A 21,616-nucleotide genomic window follows, 5' to 3' on the forward strand; every position below is an offset into this window, starting at 1 on the left:
CCTATTACAATATGAAGATGTGCGTGGACATTGTTCTAATTGAGAAGACACTAAACCCCAGTGCAAACACACACACACCCACCCAGCCCCACGATCAGTGAAGACTTACTGCTAACAGTGATCTCGAACATACTTGTTGCTTATACCTGCCAATAAAAAATATAATTCTGCAACCCATTCGTGACCAAAACTGAACTTGGGAACTCTGAAAACATGGGAACAAATGTCTATCAAAATTTTTCCCATACATCCAAATTAAATGCTTAAAAGATCATCAGACATCTTGGACAGGTCCATCAAAACTGAACCCTGGCAATCAAAAAGTCGCGGAACTCCTTCAACCTATTGCTCCTATACACATACCTATTAGCAAAAATATGAGGCAGCTATAATTCAGGTGGTTCCACTTGGAGTGTAAGCCATTGTACAGAACAATTTCAGCTAGAATCAGGAACCTTTGGCCTAGCTGATCCTAAATTTAGAAACAATACACAGTTGAGCACTTGCATCTGCAGAAATTGTACAAAACTCGCACAGCCTATCAATGAGAGTTGCAAGTAAGGGTGACATTCCATCTTCAAACTGCCACCCCTCAGGATGCAGAGACTTGTGTAACACTGTATACTTTGGCATCTTTACCAGTCAATCGAACCAAAGAAGACACTGCTTTGAATTTTGATGAATCTCATCATTGCCTGTTTCAGTCATGTATCCATCAAATAAGGCCACAGCTTTTCAAGAGCTGCACTGACTTCTCTAAATAAATGGTCCTCGGTGAGACATGTCTTAGAAACTGCACGATGGAACCCCCCCATAAACAGGCCTGCAAAACATGTACATCTTTCCACAAAATTTCTGTACATAATATACAGAGCAATGGAGGCACTTCAGTTACTCTTTCCTTTCCAAATCACTGTTGAGAGGCATTCGAAAGGTAAATCTCGTGTTAGCTTATCTGGAGCATAACCTTTTAAGTTGTGCTTGGTGATTCCTGATAACTGACCTCTAAGACATGCCTTTAGAGTTGCACTTGGTGAGTCCTGATAACTGACCAATTCCAGAAGCTCACCAGGATGGTCGCCACATTCCATGTGCCATACGAGCAGCTGGAAATAAGGAACATATCATTTAATTCTCAAGCATCAAATTTCTTGGCCACTTGTGTCGGAGTTGATTGTAGAGAATGAAGGAAATGTTCCTAGGCTTTCATCATAGAAAGAGGACTGCCCGAAAAGATTTCCCTGTTGGAAGGGCAAACTAAACGCATCTGAAACTCCTTCCTGAGGACTGGAGTGATCATTATCAATTTGTTTCGTTCTCTTTGAAGCTTTCCGCTGCCCTACTGTTGAACTGTCCATATTGTTATTTTCACCATTCATTAACACCTGCAAACTTTCATGCTTGCCAGTTGCCATTGCTGCCACCGACGCAACCTTCCTACTACCTCCCCTCCCTTTTAAATTGCCACCGTCCTCAAAATCAGTATGACCTTTAGGATCTCTTCTTGCAATTGGACCCCTGGCCACCTTTGGTGCTTTGGGTGGTTTTGGTGGCTTACCCTCTGTGTCATTTTTTCTCTACAGAACGACAAAAAATGATCAAACCTTTTTGTAGATCAAAAGAATATTTGCAGTTTTGCACATCTAGCAAATTATGAGATGCGGTGCACAGCAACAGAGCAGGAAGATAAGATAACAGAGGAAGTTACTAAGTACACAAACCAACCCATACAACAAGAACCAGGTTCTAACTGGCAACACATGCTCAAAAACCCCAGAAAGGACACTATCAATTGCTATGTATTGGTGCCAAGTATGAGTTAGCTCCTTATCCAAAGGCAAAATGCCATATCTAGCATGAATGTGCATTAGAAAATCATTCAATGAATGCTAATGGTGTTGACCTTTGTCTGCCTTTGCTTGGTTGCTGGAGTTATGCTCTCTCCACCACCATCCCGAGGAACAGTAACCGTTGCATCACCAGTCCCTGAAGGTTCATCTTCCTCGAGAAATGCACCACCCTCTGCATCCAACCTCACAGCAGTTTTCACACCAGAACTAACTACTCCCCAGCCTTTCTTTCGCTTTTCCATTTTGTCCTGAAATAATCAACTTTTTCAGATCCTGATTGTTTACCTTTTCGAACAAACATTCTTCTCACAAATACTATCGAAATTACCGGTTGCTTCGAGACTTGTTCTTTCATCTTCTGTTCCAACTCAGCATCATCAAGAAGTAAAGAAACAACTTCCTCTGCTTCAAAGACATCACCCTGAGAATGTCCACCAGTCATAACCAACTGCTGAACAGTATTCTTTTGACTCGCACGCTTCACAATTTTCTCTTCGATTGTTCCTTTACAAATGAGCCTGTAGACAGTCACCTGTTGGCATGCATAACTAGCTCCAAGTGAGAGGAGATAACTTGCTAACATTTAAACATCTAACTCAGAGGAACTAAAACATACCTCTTTAGTTTGTCCAAGTCGATGAGCTCTGTCCATGGCCTGTAGGTCCATTGTTGGGTTCCAATCACTCTCATAGAAGATAACTGTGTCTGCAGCAGTCAAATTTATTCCTAGACCACCTGCTCTTGTGCTTAATAAAAACACAAATATGTCCCCCCTGCATTTCCCAAGCATGCATTATAGAGTTCCTCTATGACACAAGGAACAGAAAACCTCAAAAAAAGAGATGCCTATCACCTGTGCTGGAAGTCTTTGACCATGTCCCTTCGGTCCATTATAGTTGATGACCCATCTAGACGAAGATACTTGTATTTGCGGTAATTCATATAGTCCTGTAAACCATTACTACATATTCAAATCCTTGAAAATGATGATGGCTCATTGCTAAAACAAGGCATAAAAAGGGAATTTCCTTACTACTACATTTCAAAGGGCATGTCGAATACTGTTATTCCCCACTTGATAATTAGGACAGCCCTGATATAAAACCCTTTAACATAATCTTATAACTGGAAGAGTCTCAGATGCAAGAGAAAGAGAAGACATACAGTTTGCAGTTGACTGGAAGGTGCTCCAATAGAATTATGGAAGAGTCCTATTATCAAGAGTATGAATAAAACTGAAAATGCTCGGGCAAAAGAAAGTTATCTTTGCAAAATCTCGAGGGTAGGGGGTATTATCCAACCAAATAAATTTCTCGGAGGGATGTGGTAACCTTTTTTTTTCTGGGCAAGAATAGTAGTAGGTGTTACCTAGATGATGGAAAAGAAAGTGCAGCATGAGGATAAGAACTGAATATTCAGTTAGACTATGTGCCTTGTGCCTCATTGAGAAAATCTCAGGAACTTTTCGAAAACTCACTAACCTTTCTACCAATTAACAAGGACCATATGTTAGGTGACTTGGGTATGTTAAGGAGATCACTGTATTTTGTACTTTCGTATTCAAGATCTTTGTGATCATATGTCCAGCTTTGTTAACATATTCCCCAAGGTCACTCAACTTTTGTTGCCGCTCTCATCTTTGCTTGTGTCTCTTCCTCCTCCCAGTCTCCCATCTTCTGTGTTTGTCATCTCTCTCTCTGTCCTGACCCCGGGAGGTACGAGGGAACAACTCAAGGAGATGGTGAGGAATGGGATGGAACTTGTGGAATGGGTGGTGCACAATTGGGAACGGGTGCTCATTATTTTACAACAAGAAAATATTGTAGCCTTTTCTAGGCTTGTTACAAAATGATATTGTAATAAATCCTTTACGCATGTGCGCATACCATAATTGTATACTATGAAAATGAACATCCATTTCTTCTAACATTTTTCTAAAAGCTTACTACCTCAAAGGACCCTTCACGATGGAATGGGAATAAAGCTTGTATAGCCCCCTCTCCAACCAACCTGTTGTAAGAATGGCTCCTGTAGAAGAATCCTCAACAAAGATGGTCTACTAGGTGAAGACAACATAGGTCCCGAGTCTAGTAAGGCCATAAATTGGAAGGAGATGGAAGCCCAAATCCGAAACATGTAGAGCCTCCAAAACAAAGCTCAATGGACGGTCAAGCAATAGCGACAAAGTGCGAATACCACTACAAGCCACCGAACAAAAGTCACCAATAGTGGCTATACCCTCTAATTGATGGAGATCCTAAAGCCAATCTCTTCAAGGAGCCATTACTCGAAGCACCGCTATCAATAAGCCAAGTCCTCTCAAAAGACTGGACAGCAAAAGAATAAGGCTCCTCCATCTCATGGATGTGAGGAAACACCAACTCATAACGGCTGGAGTAGAGGTAGAGAATGTTGAGAAACCCACTTCTTCAGCTCACACACTTTATTTAGGGTTTCACGCTGACAACCCCAAAATGGGTTGCTGAACAAATTTTGGCCACTTTTTCAATGGGCACCCCGCATAGTGGTGCGCCACCCTAGATAGCTTATGCCTATGAATAGGCAATCGCTCCATTCATTCTTCATTGACCCCTCTCTCTTCAGTGTTTCTTCACCACCTTCTTCAATCACCACCACCCCTTCCCTTCTCTCACGAGCCCCTTCCACTGCCCTCACCCCCCTTCAAGAGGACAATGCGGTCCATGGCTCAGAGCTGCCTTCACCCTTCCTCTTTTGCTTCAGGCGCCTTGTTCAAGCATCACACCTTGTGTTTGGAGCATCTTCCACCTAGCATCACCATTGTCTACTTGGCATCACAGCCTTATCCTTCAAGCTCCACCTTCACCTGAATTTTTTAGTCTAGAGGCCACCTCCTTGCTTGGCGTCATCATCTCCAACTTGGTGTCAACATACTAGCCTTTGGCGACAATCTACATCACCAAGCGTCAATGATCCCATCACTCGTTTATCACACGGGCTGCTAGGACCTTTGTTTTTGCAGCTTGGCTCCTCCTCCTTCTAGTGATTGCTTTGATAGCCCACCGCCTAGAGGACTACGTTTTGCTCCCTTCACTGTGCAACATGTGCAAGTCGCATTTGCACATTTGATTAACTCTTAATTAAATGCTAAGCAAAGCATCAAAAAGTTTACGTCCTTGTAACACCCGTGGCATAATCAGCAATAAAATAATGAAGAAATGCTGATCACCAAAATAACCAATTGTTGTCCTCGTATGCCAATGTAAACACAACCTCCAACCATTGAAAAACTCTAGAGACACTTGTGGATCCATCATGGAGAATGACCTTGGACAAAGTCATAGAGAGATGCAAATCTTGTTGCCCTCGGCCCACCAGTCAATGTTCCTGCTTGACCTGCCATCAAAGGATTCAGATGATATTAACATGCCATCGAGCACATGCTGGATAGACCCATGAGAGACATCATGGGATCATTTTGGCCATCTCCTTACCTTTGCAGCTTGGCATATCAGTTCCGTGCTCGTTTACCAGAACTGCATCGGCAAACATATCAGATTGCTAGTTTTATTTCTCCCAACTGTTTGTTGTTTCTTAGTTCGATTTTTTGCTTTTGTTCCTCTTCCTAGATGGCTATATGGGGTATAGTAATCAATCTTAAGACATTCTAGTCACGACTTGCCATGTGTTTTTTAACCTACCAACTGAGCTATACATGTTTGGTTATAGACATTAATCCCTCCCTCCATCCCACTTACCCAAACCCCTCCCCCAAAAAACCAAAAACGCACGTGCACACACACAAACACAGAAACAGGCTGCTATTGGAGGCAGTGCTAGTTACATCAGTTCATGTGCGTAATCATAGTTGTCACATAAGAACACAAAACCGTTCTCTCTCATTTGAAACTGATACCAAATTGGTCACTCTTTCAAGAGCATGTACAAGTTCATATGCTTTCCAGTAAACCTTCTTTTTCACTCCCACTTCATATTTTTTCCACTTTGTATACAGGCAATTCTGAATGTAGCTGGCCCCCTTAAGAAGGGGTCCTGAGCAAGGTCTAGCTAGGGAGCTTCAAACTTGCTTATTCCACCCACAATTAAAATACCTTGAAACAAGAATGCAAGTCCTTTTCTAAGGTTTAACTTGTTACCTCCAGAATGTTCAGCATCTTTGTCATTTGAGCAAATAAAAGTACTCTATGGTTCTCAGCTCGAAGTCGTTTTAATAGAACGTCCAGTGTCTGCAACTTCCCAGAATCCTGGCATAAAAATCAAGAGGTAATTGTAAATGTCAAGCTATAGAACATACACTGAATGATACATCACCCTGTGTTTGGATTCCCAATCCAGTCTTATACTCTAGTACAAGGAACCCAAATGAGAACCAAAACAAGAATTATGACCAGTCTTCACACAAAACCTTAATTAAAATACATAACACAGAGAGATGTATTGCAAAATCTGTAAATTCACAACTCACAGTTAGCATTTTGGCAAAATCAAAGCTTTGCAAAGGTGGAGAAGACCCAAAAATGCGATATGGCAATGCCAATATTGGACGTTGCGAATGTATTTTCAAGTCTTGCTCCTGTATATAATGGTCTGGCAGAAGCGGGATAGCAGGCCCATTCCGATCTGAAGTCCGTGCAAACCCCAAGAGCAGTCTTTTGATCCAAGGATTATGAAGTTCTTCTTCTCGTTGATAAGCTAGCCCACGGTCTGAGCACATTAAGTCAATCTGTAGAGCAAGCCATCCTAATGTAAGCATGTGACAAAAGTAACTCCCATATAAGAAGCTGCATAATCTGTCCCCTCCCCTTACATATTCAGTTCTCTCCTTCTTTACTTAATTAAAGAAGTGAAGAATTTAAAGGAAAAATCATCTGTTACTACACTTCCTTGGAAGATACAGAGAATTTTCACTTGAATTTAAAGCATAGCTTGATATAAATCTTTACACAGTAAGCTTTTAATATCTTTATAGAATCAGCTTTTAATTATATTACTGCACTTGACTCTCTTTCGATTATGTTAGTGCACTGGACTCTTAAAGAAGTACCGGTATCAGAGCAGCACATAAGCACAAGTCAAAGAAAAAGATTAGAATGCATCTCCTTCATGCAACAAGTGTTTACCTGTGGGGCTCGAACAGCTGGCATAAAGGTGTTTACAGATCTCAGCATCCCCATATTCTTGAGGAACCGTTCTTCGTGAGGTGTAACTAAGGCCTCAAATGGGAAATCAGACAAGCCCGTTGCCAGCTTTCTTCTAAGAACCCTCAGTTGAGACCGATCTGGACAAATTAACAATCTGCTAACTGCTCTAAGCCGTACATCATCGATTTGATTTACTTGATCCTCCATAATATCATCTAAAGCTTCCAGCTGAGAAACTGACAAAAGTAACCTCTCCATAGCAGAAGCCTTGGCTATAAATCCAACCTCAGCAGGTGATAAGTTAATCAACCGAGTGAAACCAAAATCACCCCTCAGAATGGTCTGAAACTCAGAAGATTCACCAGCTGGGTGAAAAAGAGAACTGTATATGTTTGCAGGTGAGAACACACTCAAGTGATTTGCTAACCATTTTTCTTTAAATTCCTGTGCAGATCCAGAGTTGGCAGTGGGCAAACATCTCATGCCATCTCGATACAACAGCTTGGGCACCTACAGAAATCAAGGCACAGATTTGATCTCTTATCTCAACATTAAAGTAACAGATTGTCTAAAAACTCCTGTAGTTTTCAGTGTTACCTTATAAACAATTGGGTTCTGGGCCCCTGAATAGTGGACACACTCCAGCTCACCAAATGGAGGAGGAAGAAGTGCAGCTTGAGGAACAGAAAAATGAACATAGGTGTGGCCCTCGTTTCTTTCAAACAACTCAGGATGATTGCAAACCTATGAGAACAAGGACTCGGTCAGTGACACAGACTGACCAGCCTTAGCACAAACATGTAATGTGCACACAGAGAAAGGAGAAAAGGAGGAAGGCACAATGGGGGGAAAGGAAGAAGGGAGTGCAGAATGTGTGTGTGTGTGTGTTTGTGAGTGAGTGTGTGTGTGTGTGTGAGAGAGAGTTGGACTTCTCAAACTTCTTCACAAAAAAAAAAAAAAAAAGAGTTGAACTTCTCTACATTGAGAGATTTGATATACCTTTCTCAACTGTATCACAATATTCATAAGGTTTAGGACTTTTTTGTCATTCAAATGTCCCCTGGTGCTATCAAACAAATCTGCAACTGAGATTTTGTTCTTGATCGCTTGATAAAAAGCTTGCTGTCGCGAGCTCAAAGTGCAAGGAATAACCAATTCCTTCTTGTTGGTCATTTCAGTGATCACATCCTTTTTAACACGCCGAAGCATAAATGGTTTCAGGATTGAATGCTGCAAAGACACATCACACAGATCATTGACAAGAACCAGGCAAATCTACTTACTGAATGCATTTGTACAACAAGTAACTGTATGTATAATATTAATCAGCAATCATGGCACAGTAGACATGTTTATGACATACATGAATTGAACCCTAATCTGATCCTCTAATTAATTTTTAACTGTGCACACCAAAAATGGTTAAAATTGTTGAAGCCATTGGCCGTTCTGCAGTTCATCTAACAGCTAATCAACAGGTAAGGACCAAGATAGAACAGCAACAACTGCACCCACAAATATAGAAGGCACCCACGTACCAGTCTATTAAGCTGATGCTCATTCAACGTGCCTCCGTGCTCTGCATGACTCTCGATGCTGTTACAGATACACATTCATTTGATAATGCAACAAGAAATATCTTCAAAAACTTGTGCCATGTTTGAAGAAATCTGAACTCTTAAAGAGCTCCCTTTGAAGACTTTCAAATATTTTCCTACCCTTTTGAAAACCATTCATTGAATTGTTCATGACTGTCAAAGAGGGTTGGCATTATAAAGTGCAGCAATGCCCAGAGCTCAGCCATGTTGTTCTGAATTGGCGTTCCAGTCAGCAACAAACGGTTTCTACAGTTGAAACTCAACAATGTTTTCCACCTTATGCTGTAAAAATGTTGAAGTTTAGAAACATCAGTTCCCAACATGTGCAACCTCTTATCTGGGTGGAAAAAAGGATTGTCAACTTGGCAAAAGCATGTTCAGAGAGTACTAAATGACAGCATATTAAGCTTCCATAATTATTTGTTTTCATTCAATGCTGTTATTAGTATGCTGAAAAAAAAGGAACCTGAGAATACCTAGTTGAACTCTTGATTGCCTGGGCTTCATCCAACACCATATACTGCCACTTCACTCTCCTCAAATACTTTTCATCAGACACCAAAAGCTGATAACTGGTGATGAGAATATGGAAAACAGCATCCCTGCATCAACCATAAATCTAGCTTAAACATATCTCTGGCAATGAATTAGAAGGTACTACAAAATGAGAGAGACAGTGGCTAAGAAGGCGCTACAAATGAGAAAGACAGTAGTTTAAAAGGTGCTTCAAATGAGAACGATGGTGCCAAAAGCAGACACTGAATAAACAAAAGAACTGGAAGCATGGGTTCTAAAATTGTACTGAAGTGGTTGTGAAGTCAGAAGAATGTAGCTGTACCTCCGATATAGACGTTTTGGATTGATATTTTTCCGCAGCACAGTCCTTTCCTGTAGCCCTCCCCAGTAGGGTAGAATTTTGAATTCTGGACAAAACCGATTAACTTCATCTGCCCAGTTATTGAGCACAGATGCAGGTGCAACAACAAGAAAGGGACCCCAGATGTTCTTCTCCTGCACATTTAGAGCATGGAGACTTGAAAATTACGAACCAAAAGAGAGGAAAGAACAAGAAATTACCACAATTCCCTGAAGGAACTAGAATTCCTTCCCCATTTACCTGCATCAACACACAAATAAACTCACAATATCACTTGCATAGCAAGCTCTACGTATACACACCTCAGCAAGGTGAGCCAAGAAAGCCATCGCCTGTATTGTTTTTCCAAGCCCCATCTCATCAGCTAGAATTCCATTGAGACCCTGCATAAAATGCGGACATTAACAAATCAAGAGATTCTGCAGTCAATAAGCCTAAATCACACAAGTATAACAAACACTAAACCTCAGACTCATGGCAGTTAACTTTTCTAGCATTGACGACTACCCAACCCACACACAGCAAGCATAAAGGCTACAAAAAGACTGGATCAAATCAAGTCAAAAACTTCAACGTAGAGATCAAGACCAGTACTGCCAGAAAGGATGCAGAATATCATGCAATACCAAAAAGATCACCATGTCATAGCGCTTAGTAGCTTTGCACTTGAAACAGAAATGCAATGGGATACCAGACCACTCTCTCTTTGTACCTGTTCATAACAATTCACAAGCCATTGCAAGCCTTTCAACTGGTATTCCTTCAAAACTCCCTGGAAAAATGTTGGCTGCTGAACTGAAGAAGTAACTGGCATTGACGACCTGCAATTAACGTAGTAAAGGTTACCAATGTATATCACAACAATAAGAAAAGGTTTCCACCAGATGAGCTTTTGTCTAGAACTCACGGATGAAGCAAGTCAATATCTGCAGCAGCATCTGAAAGTTGTGCCGTGCCTTCAACTGATCCAGCTTCGCGAAGCTTTGTGCATTCACTATCAAAAAGATCGGTCTTTTGCCTTTGTTTAGAAACAGCATTCTGGGCTGCCTGCAATGCCTCCTCTTGTAGGGCAGCTTGTTCAGCAGCATCCTCAGCTAAGCTCAAAGTAGCACCAATGCCCAAACTACCTGCTTGATCTGTTGAGTCAGCTGGCTGTGAGGGGAAGCCTGCCATTTTATTCTGCATAAAATGACTATACAATTCGGTTTGTGTCAACAAGAAGTTTAGGCGTTGTTGCTGCCTTCGGGCTTCACGAAGCTCTTCTTCACGCTTTAAAGCTTCTGCTGCCTCCCTTTCCTCTTTTTTTCTTAACTCTGCCTGGAAAAACGAAATGAGATATCCATGTTAGAAAGGGGTAAAACACCAGTAAACGATGTTTTGATCAGTCTGCAGAACATTATTGTCAACATTCCCAAATGTGTCATGCTATGTATGCTCCAGTACAAATGAAAACCATTACGGAAAATTAGGACTTCTAGGCAAACTAGAGAGTTTATAAGAAATCATGTGATTTGGAACCTGAAAGGAAGAGTAGGCAAATGCCAAGCAAGAAGAAAGAAACAATAAGAAAAGCAGTAATATAACAAGGACTGTGCAAAAGATGAGAACAAGGCAAAATGGGCACAAAAGCAGAGTGACAGAAGGCCTTGACCAATTAAAATTTCAAGACTCTGCATACTTGCTATTCAACCTACAAAACTCTGGAGCTTTGCAAGCATGTCCTGGAACAATAATGGTACCATAGTTATCATTAGCAAGCAATAACTAAACACACATTTACTTTCCCTTGGGAATGGTGAAAGCTAAGTACAATTAAAGTGTCATCGTTAAACCACTGAAAGCTTAGAATTACCTGTTCTTTATCTACTTTCTTCCAGAAAATAACCATGTCCCTTGCCAGCTTTCTAATACGCATTGGAGCAGCCTTCATCACTTTTAATGATCGCAAACCTCGATATTTGACCTGCACTTCAATAAGTTACACAACTTGCAGAATAGACACTACGCTAAAGCCAGTCCTGAAAACAGAGTTTACTTTCCCAAGACCACACAACATGGGTGTCATGGAAGTGAGAATAAGTACCTCCCGTTGGCAGCAGTCTGCAAATTTCTTTGCATCTAATGACTGTTTTCTGTAATAAGCGAAAAAGTTTTTGTGATGTCTTGGCAAATCCTTCCGGACAAGATTAGTCCAATACTTCCCAATCTTCTCAGTGTCCTCCTTTGCAATAATAGCAGGGTCAGGCTCCTTCTTTGGCACTTTTCTTTCAATGACCTTGGCATTAACAATGTAATCGACAGCACTTCAATGAGTTCAAAAATAAAGTTTAACATTACTGATTGATTGTTTGAAACACAAAATGTGTGTACTTACTTCAAACCCATCACCCTTTTCCAAAACCTTCACCTCACAGTGCAACAACATCCCGGTGTCAGAAAGAATCTGTCTCCATGTGCCACTCAGACCTTGCTGCTGCAATGGATCTAGGATAGCAGGCGACATGCTCAACCCTGAGCCTGGTTGAACAAGCTTTTGCTCCAACACTTGCAAAGGGAACTTCTTTTGACCATTTCGCAACAGGGAAGAGGCTGCTAAGTTTTGTTTGACATTGCAGTCTAATGAAGCTTTCCATTTTGTTGCTAATGGATCAGAAGCAACCATGGCCACAAGAAGATCCAGCTTTGGCTGCCCAGTCAAAAACCTTTCATCTATCTCCATGGCTTCAAATTCTGGCAATTTGAGGAGAGGAGCAAGCTGGTCATAGAAAGACGGAATCTCCAAAAGTATTCCATCACCCAGGTCAAGAATGCCAAAAACACCCAGCCTCTTCTGATCTCCCACCCTGTAAGCATGACCGTTATCAAACAGTTGAGAAGTTTTACCAACTGCCACACCATCCGTATATCCAAGTCCATGAAGTTCTCGTCCTCCAGTATCTGACTTCTGGGACTTCCGATTGAGATTGGGAGCAAGCGCATCTGTCTGGTTCTTACTTGCAGTTACTCGTAGCCGAGCAGTCATGGCTTCTTTAAGTTGCGCCCTTCTGTACTTTTTCAAATGCTCCCCTAACATGATACGATAGTGTTCTTCTGAAAGGCTTACACCATTGGTATCAACATCATCATTGCTGTCTGCATCATCTCGCCGCAATGCATTGCTCCCAGCCTCTGGTTCCATTTGTACTCTCTTTCTTTTCATTGTCATTTCTGACTGACTACCTGCTGGTCTTTTTGCCCTTGCTCCGTTAACACTTTCACTCAATCTCTTCTGACTACCTGTCAAAGTTTACCACTGCTCTTAAGATTCATGCCGTACCAGAATTTGGTAAACAGGGACATGCGTACAGACAATAGATGTACGTTGTATCTATGTTTGACAACAAATACCTCTGTTCATAGCATTGCCATCCAAGCTGCTGCTTGTGCAACTCGTGAGGTCATCCCCACCATGAGGCAATTGAAAATTCACCAGAGGCTAAGAACATCAACAACATTAAAATTGAATAATCAAAAAATACAGAACAGCCACTTAATAAGTAACGCACTAGGCAAGAAGCAATACTTCTCCAACATTCGTGAAAGATAGTGGCGAGACTGCTCTTTGAAAAATATTCAAGTATACTATAATTCCTCTTGTGCAAACAAGAATTTCCCATAATAGCTTCTGCAACAGTAGAATTGTAATTCATATGGCTGTTTGAACTTACATCTAAATTGAAGAGATCCACATAAGAATAAGAGCCCTTTTGATAGTTATGCATGGTCCTACTTGAGCCAAGCTGCTCCATCCTGTCATGTAATGCCATCCCTTCTTACTGCGTGGTTTGAACGTCTCCAACTCATGAAGTTACTGAACTGCCAATATGCATATCAAGAAGGGTCACAGAGCCTACCTCGAATCCGAAGATGTGGCAGGCATGGCTGCAGGGTCAAGCTGGTATCAGAATCCTGGGTGAATTTCTCAACCAGTGATTCAGATGTACTGCCTGCAGAATTGATCGCAGGGCAGTAATAGGAGCTTGTCAGTGTTCAATCGTCATAGGAAGCCGTGCCTTCGAGACCACAGAGCATCCAATGCTGGATGTCATGGCGTGCCTGCAGGATCAAGGGGGGGGGTCTGCCGTTGAGGAATTGATGAGAAGCAGGCATGGGGGAACGCGGGGAGGGGCAGGGGTTAGGGCAAGCGTGAAGGTGCTAGGGCAAGGGCTAGGGTTAGGGCGAAAAGCAGGGAAGGAAGGGAAAGGGGAGGGGGGGAGAGGGAGAGGGAGCTAAGGATTGGTTGAGATTGTCCGAGGCCCGAGCGATGGCGATGGCGGAGGCGGTCCGAGGGTTGATGGTCGGTCAGTCTGGCGCGCGCTCTCTCTCTCTCTCTCTTTCTGCGGTCTTGTGCTTGTACCTCCTCCTCTTCTTCTTCTTCTTCTTCTTCTTCTTCTTCAATTTGTCCTCCCCTTCCTCTTCCTCCTCCTCTTCCTCCTTCTTCTTCTTCTTCTTCTTCTTCTTCTGTGCTGGCAACAGCAACCCTTCACACAGCAGGTGACCATGCCATTCCCAGCCTTCATCATCATCATCATCATCATCATCGTCCCCCATTCCAATTTGCTTTTTTTTCTTAAACCTTTTTGTTTTCTGCAATTTCCAGAGTCCTTTCCTAAGGTCCCATGGGTTGATCCTTTCTTTTTTTCATGTTCCCTTAATTTTCCCTTGCTTTGATTCTTCTTCTTCTTGTATTTTTTGGTTTTTTTTTTTTGTTTGACTTTTTAGGAGTTGGAAGTTTGTATCAATGCAAAAAGCGTGTGTAGATTACTATTATGCATTTTAGGCCTACATTTAGGGAAGTGCAAGCCATATGAAGCATGTAGATTACTATTATGCATTTTAGGCCTACACTTAGGGAAGTCCAAGACATATGACTCTGGTGTACCTTCTCACAAGCTATCTTGTAGATGCGCTTTATCCTCCAAAAGACATGTTAATCTTGCATTATTTGACTTTTGCAACCTAATAATTGTAATGGAATAAGAATTTTGAGTAGGACTTCCACCATAAGTTACTTACCTATTTGCAAAGGGTCCTTGTAGGGGTTAAGAGCCATGCAAAACATAACCAATAACCATTCTCTCTCACATACATATACATTTCATCTACAGAATTCTTTTGCATTTTGCTTTGTGAATTAACTATTCTACCGACTCAACAACAATTGTAGTGTGATTTCCAACTTGAGTTTCTTAACTCCACTGAAGGAAGGCTCTTAAAGATGCAAGCCATATGAACTTGGCTACCTAATACACTTATTAGTTATAAACAATACAACTATTATAAGTGGCAAACAATCCATTACCAATCACAACAACTCCAGTAAAGCTCAATTGCTTAGTGTTGGGAGGCATGCACCCAACTAATTAGGTCCATCTAGCTTTGATTTCAAACTCTCGCCCTCGCCTCACAGAGACCACCTGCATGCTACTTTGAAAGGGACCATCAATAAATTGATTGCTTATTACGTATTCTCTATTCAATAAATTTATGTCAATAAATTAATGACCCACTTTTCTTTAAGTGTTGATGATGATCTAGCATGGCCATGAGACGATTTAGAGACTAGTATTCCTAGTGCATCACTTAATGGGGTGATCAAAGCATTGTGACAGGGATATCTGATACAGGCAGTACAAGTTATGAAGGGGGAAGGAAGTGTCTACCAAGTGTAAGAATATACACAAGAACCAAGGAGTTATACAAAACTGAAGATGGGTTGAGTTCTAAGAAGAGAAAGTGCATTAACATTGTGTATATGTATTTATGTGTGCATCCGGGGAAGCCTAGGAACGTTTACTTGTATGTAATGAGCATTGCATTCATTTGGGGTCATCTTCTCCCTTACAAGTCAAGGTTTAAGGTCTTTTCTCTCTTAATGAATTAAGGAGAGAAGTAATTCTTTCACTAAGAAAAACGAGAGGTAATTCTCTCACTAAGAAAGACAAGAGACGTGATCCTCTGGAAGTGAGGAGAGAAGTGATTTTCTCTTTCTAAGGTCTAAGATGACATGAGCTTTTGTGGGAAGTCAATCTTAAGGTTGAGGCCCAGGGCAATCTAATGAACTCTCCTTATCTATGGCTCAAGGTGGTTGTATGGATCATAAGTTAAGATTAGAGTCTAAAAAGCTGCTTTTCTTAAAATAGACATGGTGAATCCTTTTTTTTTTAATATCTCATGATAGAAAGCCGATCTCTAAAAATGGCCCGCCAAGGTTATCAGAAACGGTGAGATCTACAACTTTTGTGTTGGACGTTTTTCCATCCAAGCAACGCACAGAGAGATTCCAAAATTGGTGCTACATAGTAGGTCCTAGAATAGCCACATCTTGCATGAAGATCAACCTTTCCAATCTTGGCACTTAAGTCTCTTTCCAAGAAGAGAAGCTCTTGGAGCCTATAAAAAGGAAGGCTCTCCTTGGGTGTGGAGGAGGTAAAGCAAGCATCACTTTGCATGTATCCAAGAGGAGAAGAGAAGGTGCAAGTGCTGCGGAAGCTCTGTTGAAATCAAGTTCCAAGAGGAGATCCCTACACAATATGTGTAGGAGAGAAGGTGCAAGTGTTGCGGAAGCTCTGCTGAAATCAAGCTCTAAGAGGAGAGCCCTACACATATTGTGTAGGAGAGAAGGAGAGACTCAAGAAAGATCAAAAGGTGTCAACTTCCAAGTTGTGCAAGTGTTAGCCGATTGTATATTATACAAGGAACCGTGATCTTGTTCCGAAGATCTACAAGTTAAGAACTAGTTTATGTGTAACAAAGGAGCTTGCTCCTTGTCAATAATATAACTCCACAAGGGGGAGGACTGGCCCATCTTCCAACCCCTAGTGTGTTGTTAATCTCTCTCTCTCTCTCTCTCTCTCTCTCTCTCTCTCTCTCTCTCTCTCTCTCTCTCTCTCTCTCTCTCTCTCTCTCTCTCTCTCTCTCTCTCTCTCTCTCTCTCTCTCTCTCTCTCTCTCTCTCTCTCTCTCTCTCTCTCTCTCTCGCTACATCTTTCTTTTCTCTCATCTATTCTCTCTCTGTGCCAACATAACATTCACCATATATCTTTTAAGTATATAAAAGGTCGAGCGTGTATCTCAAATCTTATAACAGGGACAATTAATTATCATCAAGGGTGTTGATGATTGAAGGCTTGGGTTTCTGGATTTAGATTAGACCACAACCAATTCAAACAACCTTGCAAACAACAAGCTAGACATGATTTTTTTTTTTCAAATGAATGAATGCTTTAAAGGTATAGTATTTGCTTACATCAATAATCGTATAAATTGTTGCTCGCTTAATAATCAATTGCTCGTTAGCCCACCTTTGTCAATGTGCTAGATATCTTATCATTGCAGGCGTTGGTGATTCATCGAAAGAGTAATGACATCTTTTGTTTCAATGTGAGGGCTTAGTTATATCCATGATTACTTAGCCTAAGGGTCAATCTAGGCCATGAATCACCTAACAATACACTCGGTAGGAAGTTATTATGGTTAATTGATATCTTGAGGTGTTGTGACCATTTTTCCTTGACCTCCCATTGTTTTTAATGCTATATGTCTAAGTTATTCTTATGAATTATCAATGTAATTTTCAAATGAATAGATAACATAGAAGAAGACAACAAAATATGAGCACAAGATAAAGAAAATAAGATGTAAGTGATGGGTAACTTGAGTGTACTTATTTTGACAAACTTGGATGAAGAAAGAGTTTAGAGGACATAAGTGTGATATACCCGAGGAGAGGATGTCTAGCAGTCTCTTGAATACCTTTTCTAAGCAGTATCATTTGGACCCCTTAGGATTTATGAACTTAGTTAGTCATGAAACTTTCAAGTCTACCTCATAACAAAATGTTTTGCCTTGACACACTAGGATTGACCTAAGGAACCTATGACCTAACAGTCTCTATCAACATTCTAGCACTCAACCAAGAAAGGTCACTTTGCAAACAAAATCCAATTGAAAGTAAACTAATAACCACACTTGGTTCAAAGAAAGTGAGAGATGAAGGTAGGCTAAACTCAGCCCCTCTACCCATAAGGCATAATCTCACTCTGGTCCCCTAAAATGATGCTTAGTCAAGATTTAAGACCTTGATCTTGGGTAGTCATCGCTAACCTCTATTCCTATTTCCTTGATTAGGAAAGCACATAACTTATCAGGTCCACCTATTTATAGAACAACATTGTTGTGACAATTGCCCACCCAAACTACATACATATACTCTACATGCTTAATGATTTAACTAGGCCCTACCACATTGTTAGATTCCTTAATCAATCCATTATACAAGGTTCTTTTCACACCTTTATGCGCATATATGAACACAATATTTTTCCAAGTAGTGTTAACTCAACTTTTATTTACCAATTGAGATTGTGAGAATACTTTAACTTCATCCCAATTTTCTCCTTCCTCTTGGTATCCCTAGACCAAGTTGGACACATCCTTGACTACTCTCTTCATCGAAGCCCTCCCCCCCCCCTTCCCAATGCCCATCGCCATATTAATGTTTTAGAGGGAGAGAGAAAGACACAAACATTGAGAGAAACCCACCACAATTTGTAGAGTACTCTTGTGCTCTTTACCTTCATTATTCAAAACATATAAACTAAAGTCTAGTCACACACTACATAATAGTCTAGGTCACTAACTAACTATGTCACTATGGTTGAGACTTCGACTCATTTATCACAACACACATGGCAGATAATGACAACTAAAACTATAGCTGTCAAGATAGAGTTGGTGACGGTTATCATGAGCTTGAATATCAACACGCCCCCTCAAGCTCAAACTAACTATTGTACTCCAAGTAGCTCCCTGAAATACACAAACTTCTCTTTACCAAGTGATTTGGTAAAGATATCTACTACTCGGTCTTCTGTCTTCACATGGAGTAGATCAATCTATCCAGCAAGTACCATCTTCCTGATGAAGTGGTAACGAACCTCTATGTGTTTGGATTTAGCATGATAGACATGGTTGCTAGCCAACATCACACTAATTGAGATTATCACAATGCAATGTGACCTTCCTGTCTAACTATACACCCAAGTCATGTAGCAATTTCACAAGCCAAACTGCTTTGCATGCTGCTAAGCTTACACCCTTGTATTGTGTCTCTATACTAGATAAAGCAACGGTCAACTGATTCTTACTACTCCAACTGATCATACTACTAACCATGCTAAAAGTATAACCATTGGTTGACCTTTTGTCATTGGCACAACCGGTCCAATTTGCATCTATATAACTTGCTAAGTCAAGTGACTTTCCATGCTCATAAAAACAACACCTCCTTGAGCAAGTCACCATTCAAGAATGCATTTTTGACATCCATCTACCATAACTTCCATCCCTTAGAAGTTGCTAATGCAATGATTGTTCTTATGGTTGCCATCTTTGCAATCAGACTGAAAGTCTCCTCATAGTCTAAGCCATACTGATGTGCATATCCCTTTGCAACTAGCCAGACTTTATACTTTTCCAATGAGCCATCTAACTTGCATTTCAATTTATAAACCCATTTACAACCAATAGGTGTTTTTCCTTTAGGCAAACTAACCAAATTCCATGTTTGATTTTCAGCCAGTGTTGCATATTCTTCATCAATGGCAACACATAAATTTTCATTTGCAACAACCTCACTGAACTTCGTAGGCTCTCTGTAACCAGGCACTTTAGTCATATATGCATGATGTTTGGTTGAATACCCACTGTATGTTAGCCTATCAACAGATTTCCCAACCCTTTCAGACTTTTTGAGCCTTGGTTCACTCTACGCTTGCCTCTCATGAGGTGGCACATACCTGCTTTGTCTTATACCATTTGTCTTACACCAAGCGTCATAATTGATGGTATGCCCAATTCATTGTCAAGACTGTCACTATCAGGTGACTCGTATCCATCTGTAAGCGGGCCAGCTACATCATCAAACATCTTCTCTTTGCCTTTATCTAATCTCCCCCTCACTTAAATATCTATGTCAATGGATGTAGAAACATGACTGCGTAATTGTCCTATCCAAGGACTAATAGTAGAAGAACCATCACCTGTAGGTCCACTCATGGTAGTACTAGTTGAAGGATAATTTTTAGTATGAGTAGGCCTAGTTGGTCCATCAGAAACCATTGCATTTAGACCACCATACCATGATGTGAGCTCATCAAACACTATATCCCTACTGATCAAGGTCTCCCACGTAGACAGGTTATAACACTTGTAGGCCTTTCTATCTTGTGCATAGCCAAGAAAGACACTCTTTATAGCTTTTGGATCTAACTTATTTCTATTTTCATCAGGTACATGTACGTAAGCAATGCAACCAAACACTTTAAGGTGGCTAATGTGGGGCTTGTGCCCATACAATTTCTCATACAGAGTCAAGTCATGAATTTTAGATGTAGGTGTTATGTTCAATATATAAATAGCAGCGACAATTGCTTCAGCCCAATAAGCATTTGGCAAGTTATTTTCATTAAGCATTGCTTTGGTAGTTTCCATAAGTACACAATTCTTTCTCTCTGCCACATCATTTTGCTATGCTGTGTAGCTACGTGTGAACTGCCTTTTTATGCCAACTACCTGTCAAACTCTCTAAAGACATATTCTCCACCTCCATCAGATCTCATATATGAGATATAACATCTAAACTCATTTTCAACATGTATCTTAAAAATCCTTGAGTACATCGAGCACCTCATCATTGTGCTTTAGAATATACAGCCATGTATATCTACTGAAATCATCGATAAATGACATATAATACCTAGCATCACCAAAAGATGCATTATGGGCGGGACCCCATACATCCGAATGTATCAATTGCAAAGGTCAATAACTATTTATAACATGCCACATAAACGAAAACCTTTATTGTTTCCCAAATTGACAGGTGGAACAGACGTGTCCTAGATCAGTGTACTTAAACATTGGCAGACCAAGTACAACTTGCTTTTGTTGCATATTTTTTAGCCTCTAAACATTGACATGACCAATGTGTTTGTCATTTCCATATTCCTCAATAAAGCAACCATGTCTATTGAATCTAACTTGCAGATTCTATTCTACCATTTGTCCAACTGACAATAAATTCTTACTAATAGAAGGCACATGTAGTACATCATATAGACTCTTCTTTTTGCCATTAGGCATGATTAGTGGAACCACACCTGTATGCTTAAAATCATGTTGTGTGTCATTGCCAATGCATACATGTCCATGGGAACCTGCTGTCAGCTCATTAAACCACTCGCCATGCAAAGTCATATGATTAGATGCTCCTGAGTCTATATACCACTTTGTTGTCTCCTTGCCTTGCTTAGATGCATTCTTAGAAACATGTTGCATAGCAAACAACCTAAATCCCAGTAGCCTCTATCGATTAAGAAAATTTGCATTCTGAACTTCCACAAAGCAATGTTTTTATTATCAAGCTTCTCTCCCACAATTTGAGTGATATTGTCAGTGCCTCGAGCATTTGCTATATTTGGAGCTATAGTATTCAATGTCGTATACAACCTGTGAGTGCCCGACTCTCTACAAACCACTAAGTTGTATATGACAATTTCAATCCAAGAACCAATAACAGTAAATCTCTACAATAACCAATGTGTTTCAGCTTACATGCATTTCAATTACATCCCCAATCATGTAGTAGAACATCTAGATGCAATAGCATGGCAAGTAGATAGCATTTGCAATACACATTTGATATAGGTATTTTCCCCAAACTTATGATAACAATCTGTGAGAAACCAACAATAAATTATTTACATAAACTGAAGTATTTTTAGCTCTACCTTTAGGGTTCAGTGTTGTGGGTACATAGGAGCATAAATAGTGATTCATGTGGATTCATATGAGCAATAGCGATGTTAGACACACTCTTCACATGCTGTAAACAGCCAGTTCACTACAAAACCAATAGTAAAAAATTATTCAAATTTGAGCATTCAATGCTCACTTTAGTTCATAAATCTTCTAACATGTATGCATCAACATCCAAGCACCTATTGGTGGCAACCAATGCTCCAAGAGGCTTCAGCAACCACTACATATGTGCTGTCCAATTTTAGGACGGATTTCAACCTGTTAATACTTCTTAGAACTGAGCATCGAG

At 40.6% G+C, this 21,616-nt stretch overlaps 1 protein-coding gene across 1 annotated transcript; it reads right to left on the reverse strand.

The window, feature by feature from the left end:
* Nucleotides 1–228: 228 nt before the first annotated feature.
* Nucleotides 229–14,060, reverse strand: INO80 (DNA helicase INO80-like protein). The gene is made up of 23 exons (XM_087673462.1): nt 13,360–14,060; nt 13,174–13,255; nt 12,854–12,941; nt 11,841–12,742; nt 11,550–11,741; nt 11,319–11,429; nt 10,374–10,783; nt 10,179–10,287; nt 9,769–9,849; nt 9,428–9,600; nt 9,066–9,191; nt 8,710–8,871; nt 8,530–8,587; nt 7,991–8,221; nt 7,589–7,735; nt 6,971–7,501; nt 6,316–6,573; nt 5,987–6,094; nt 2,704–2,798; nt 2,467–2,623; nt 2,179–2,382; nt 1,904–2,098; nt 229–1,577 (listed from the first exon to the last, which is right to left on the reverse strand). Exons 1-23 carry the CDS (start codon nt 13,383–13,385, stop codon nt 1,143–1,145), a joined length of 4,881 nt encoding a protein of 1,626 aa, XP_087529588.1. The 5' UTR covers nt 13,386–14,060; the 3' UTR covers nt 229–1,142.
* Nucleotides 14,061–21,616: the final 7,556 nt, after the last annotated feature.

This window comes from Lygodium microphyllum, chromosome 30 (genome assembly GCF_053477565.2).
Source record: "Lygodium microphyllum isolate KBCC chromosome 30, Lygodium_microphyllum_v1.1.10, whole genome shotgun sequence".
NCBI classification, from domain to species: domain Eukaryota; kingdom Viridiplantae; phylum Streptophyta; class Polypodiopsida; order Schizaeales; family Lygodiaceae; genus Lygodium; species Lygodium microphyllum.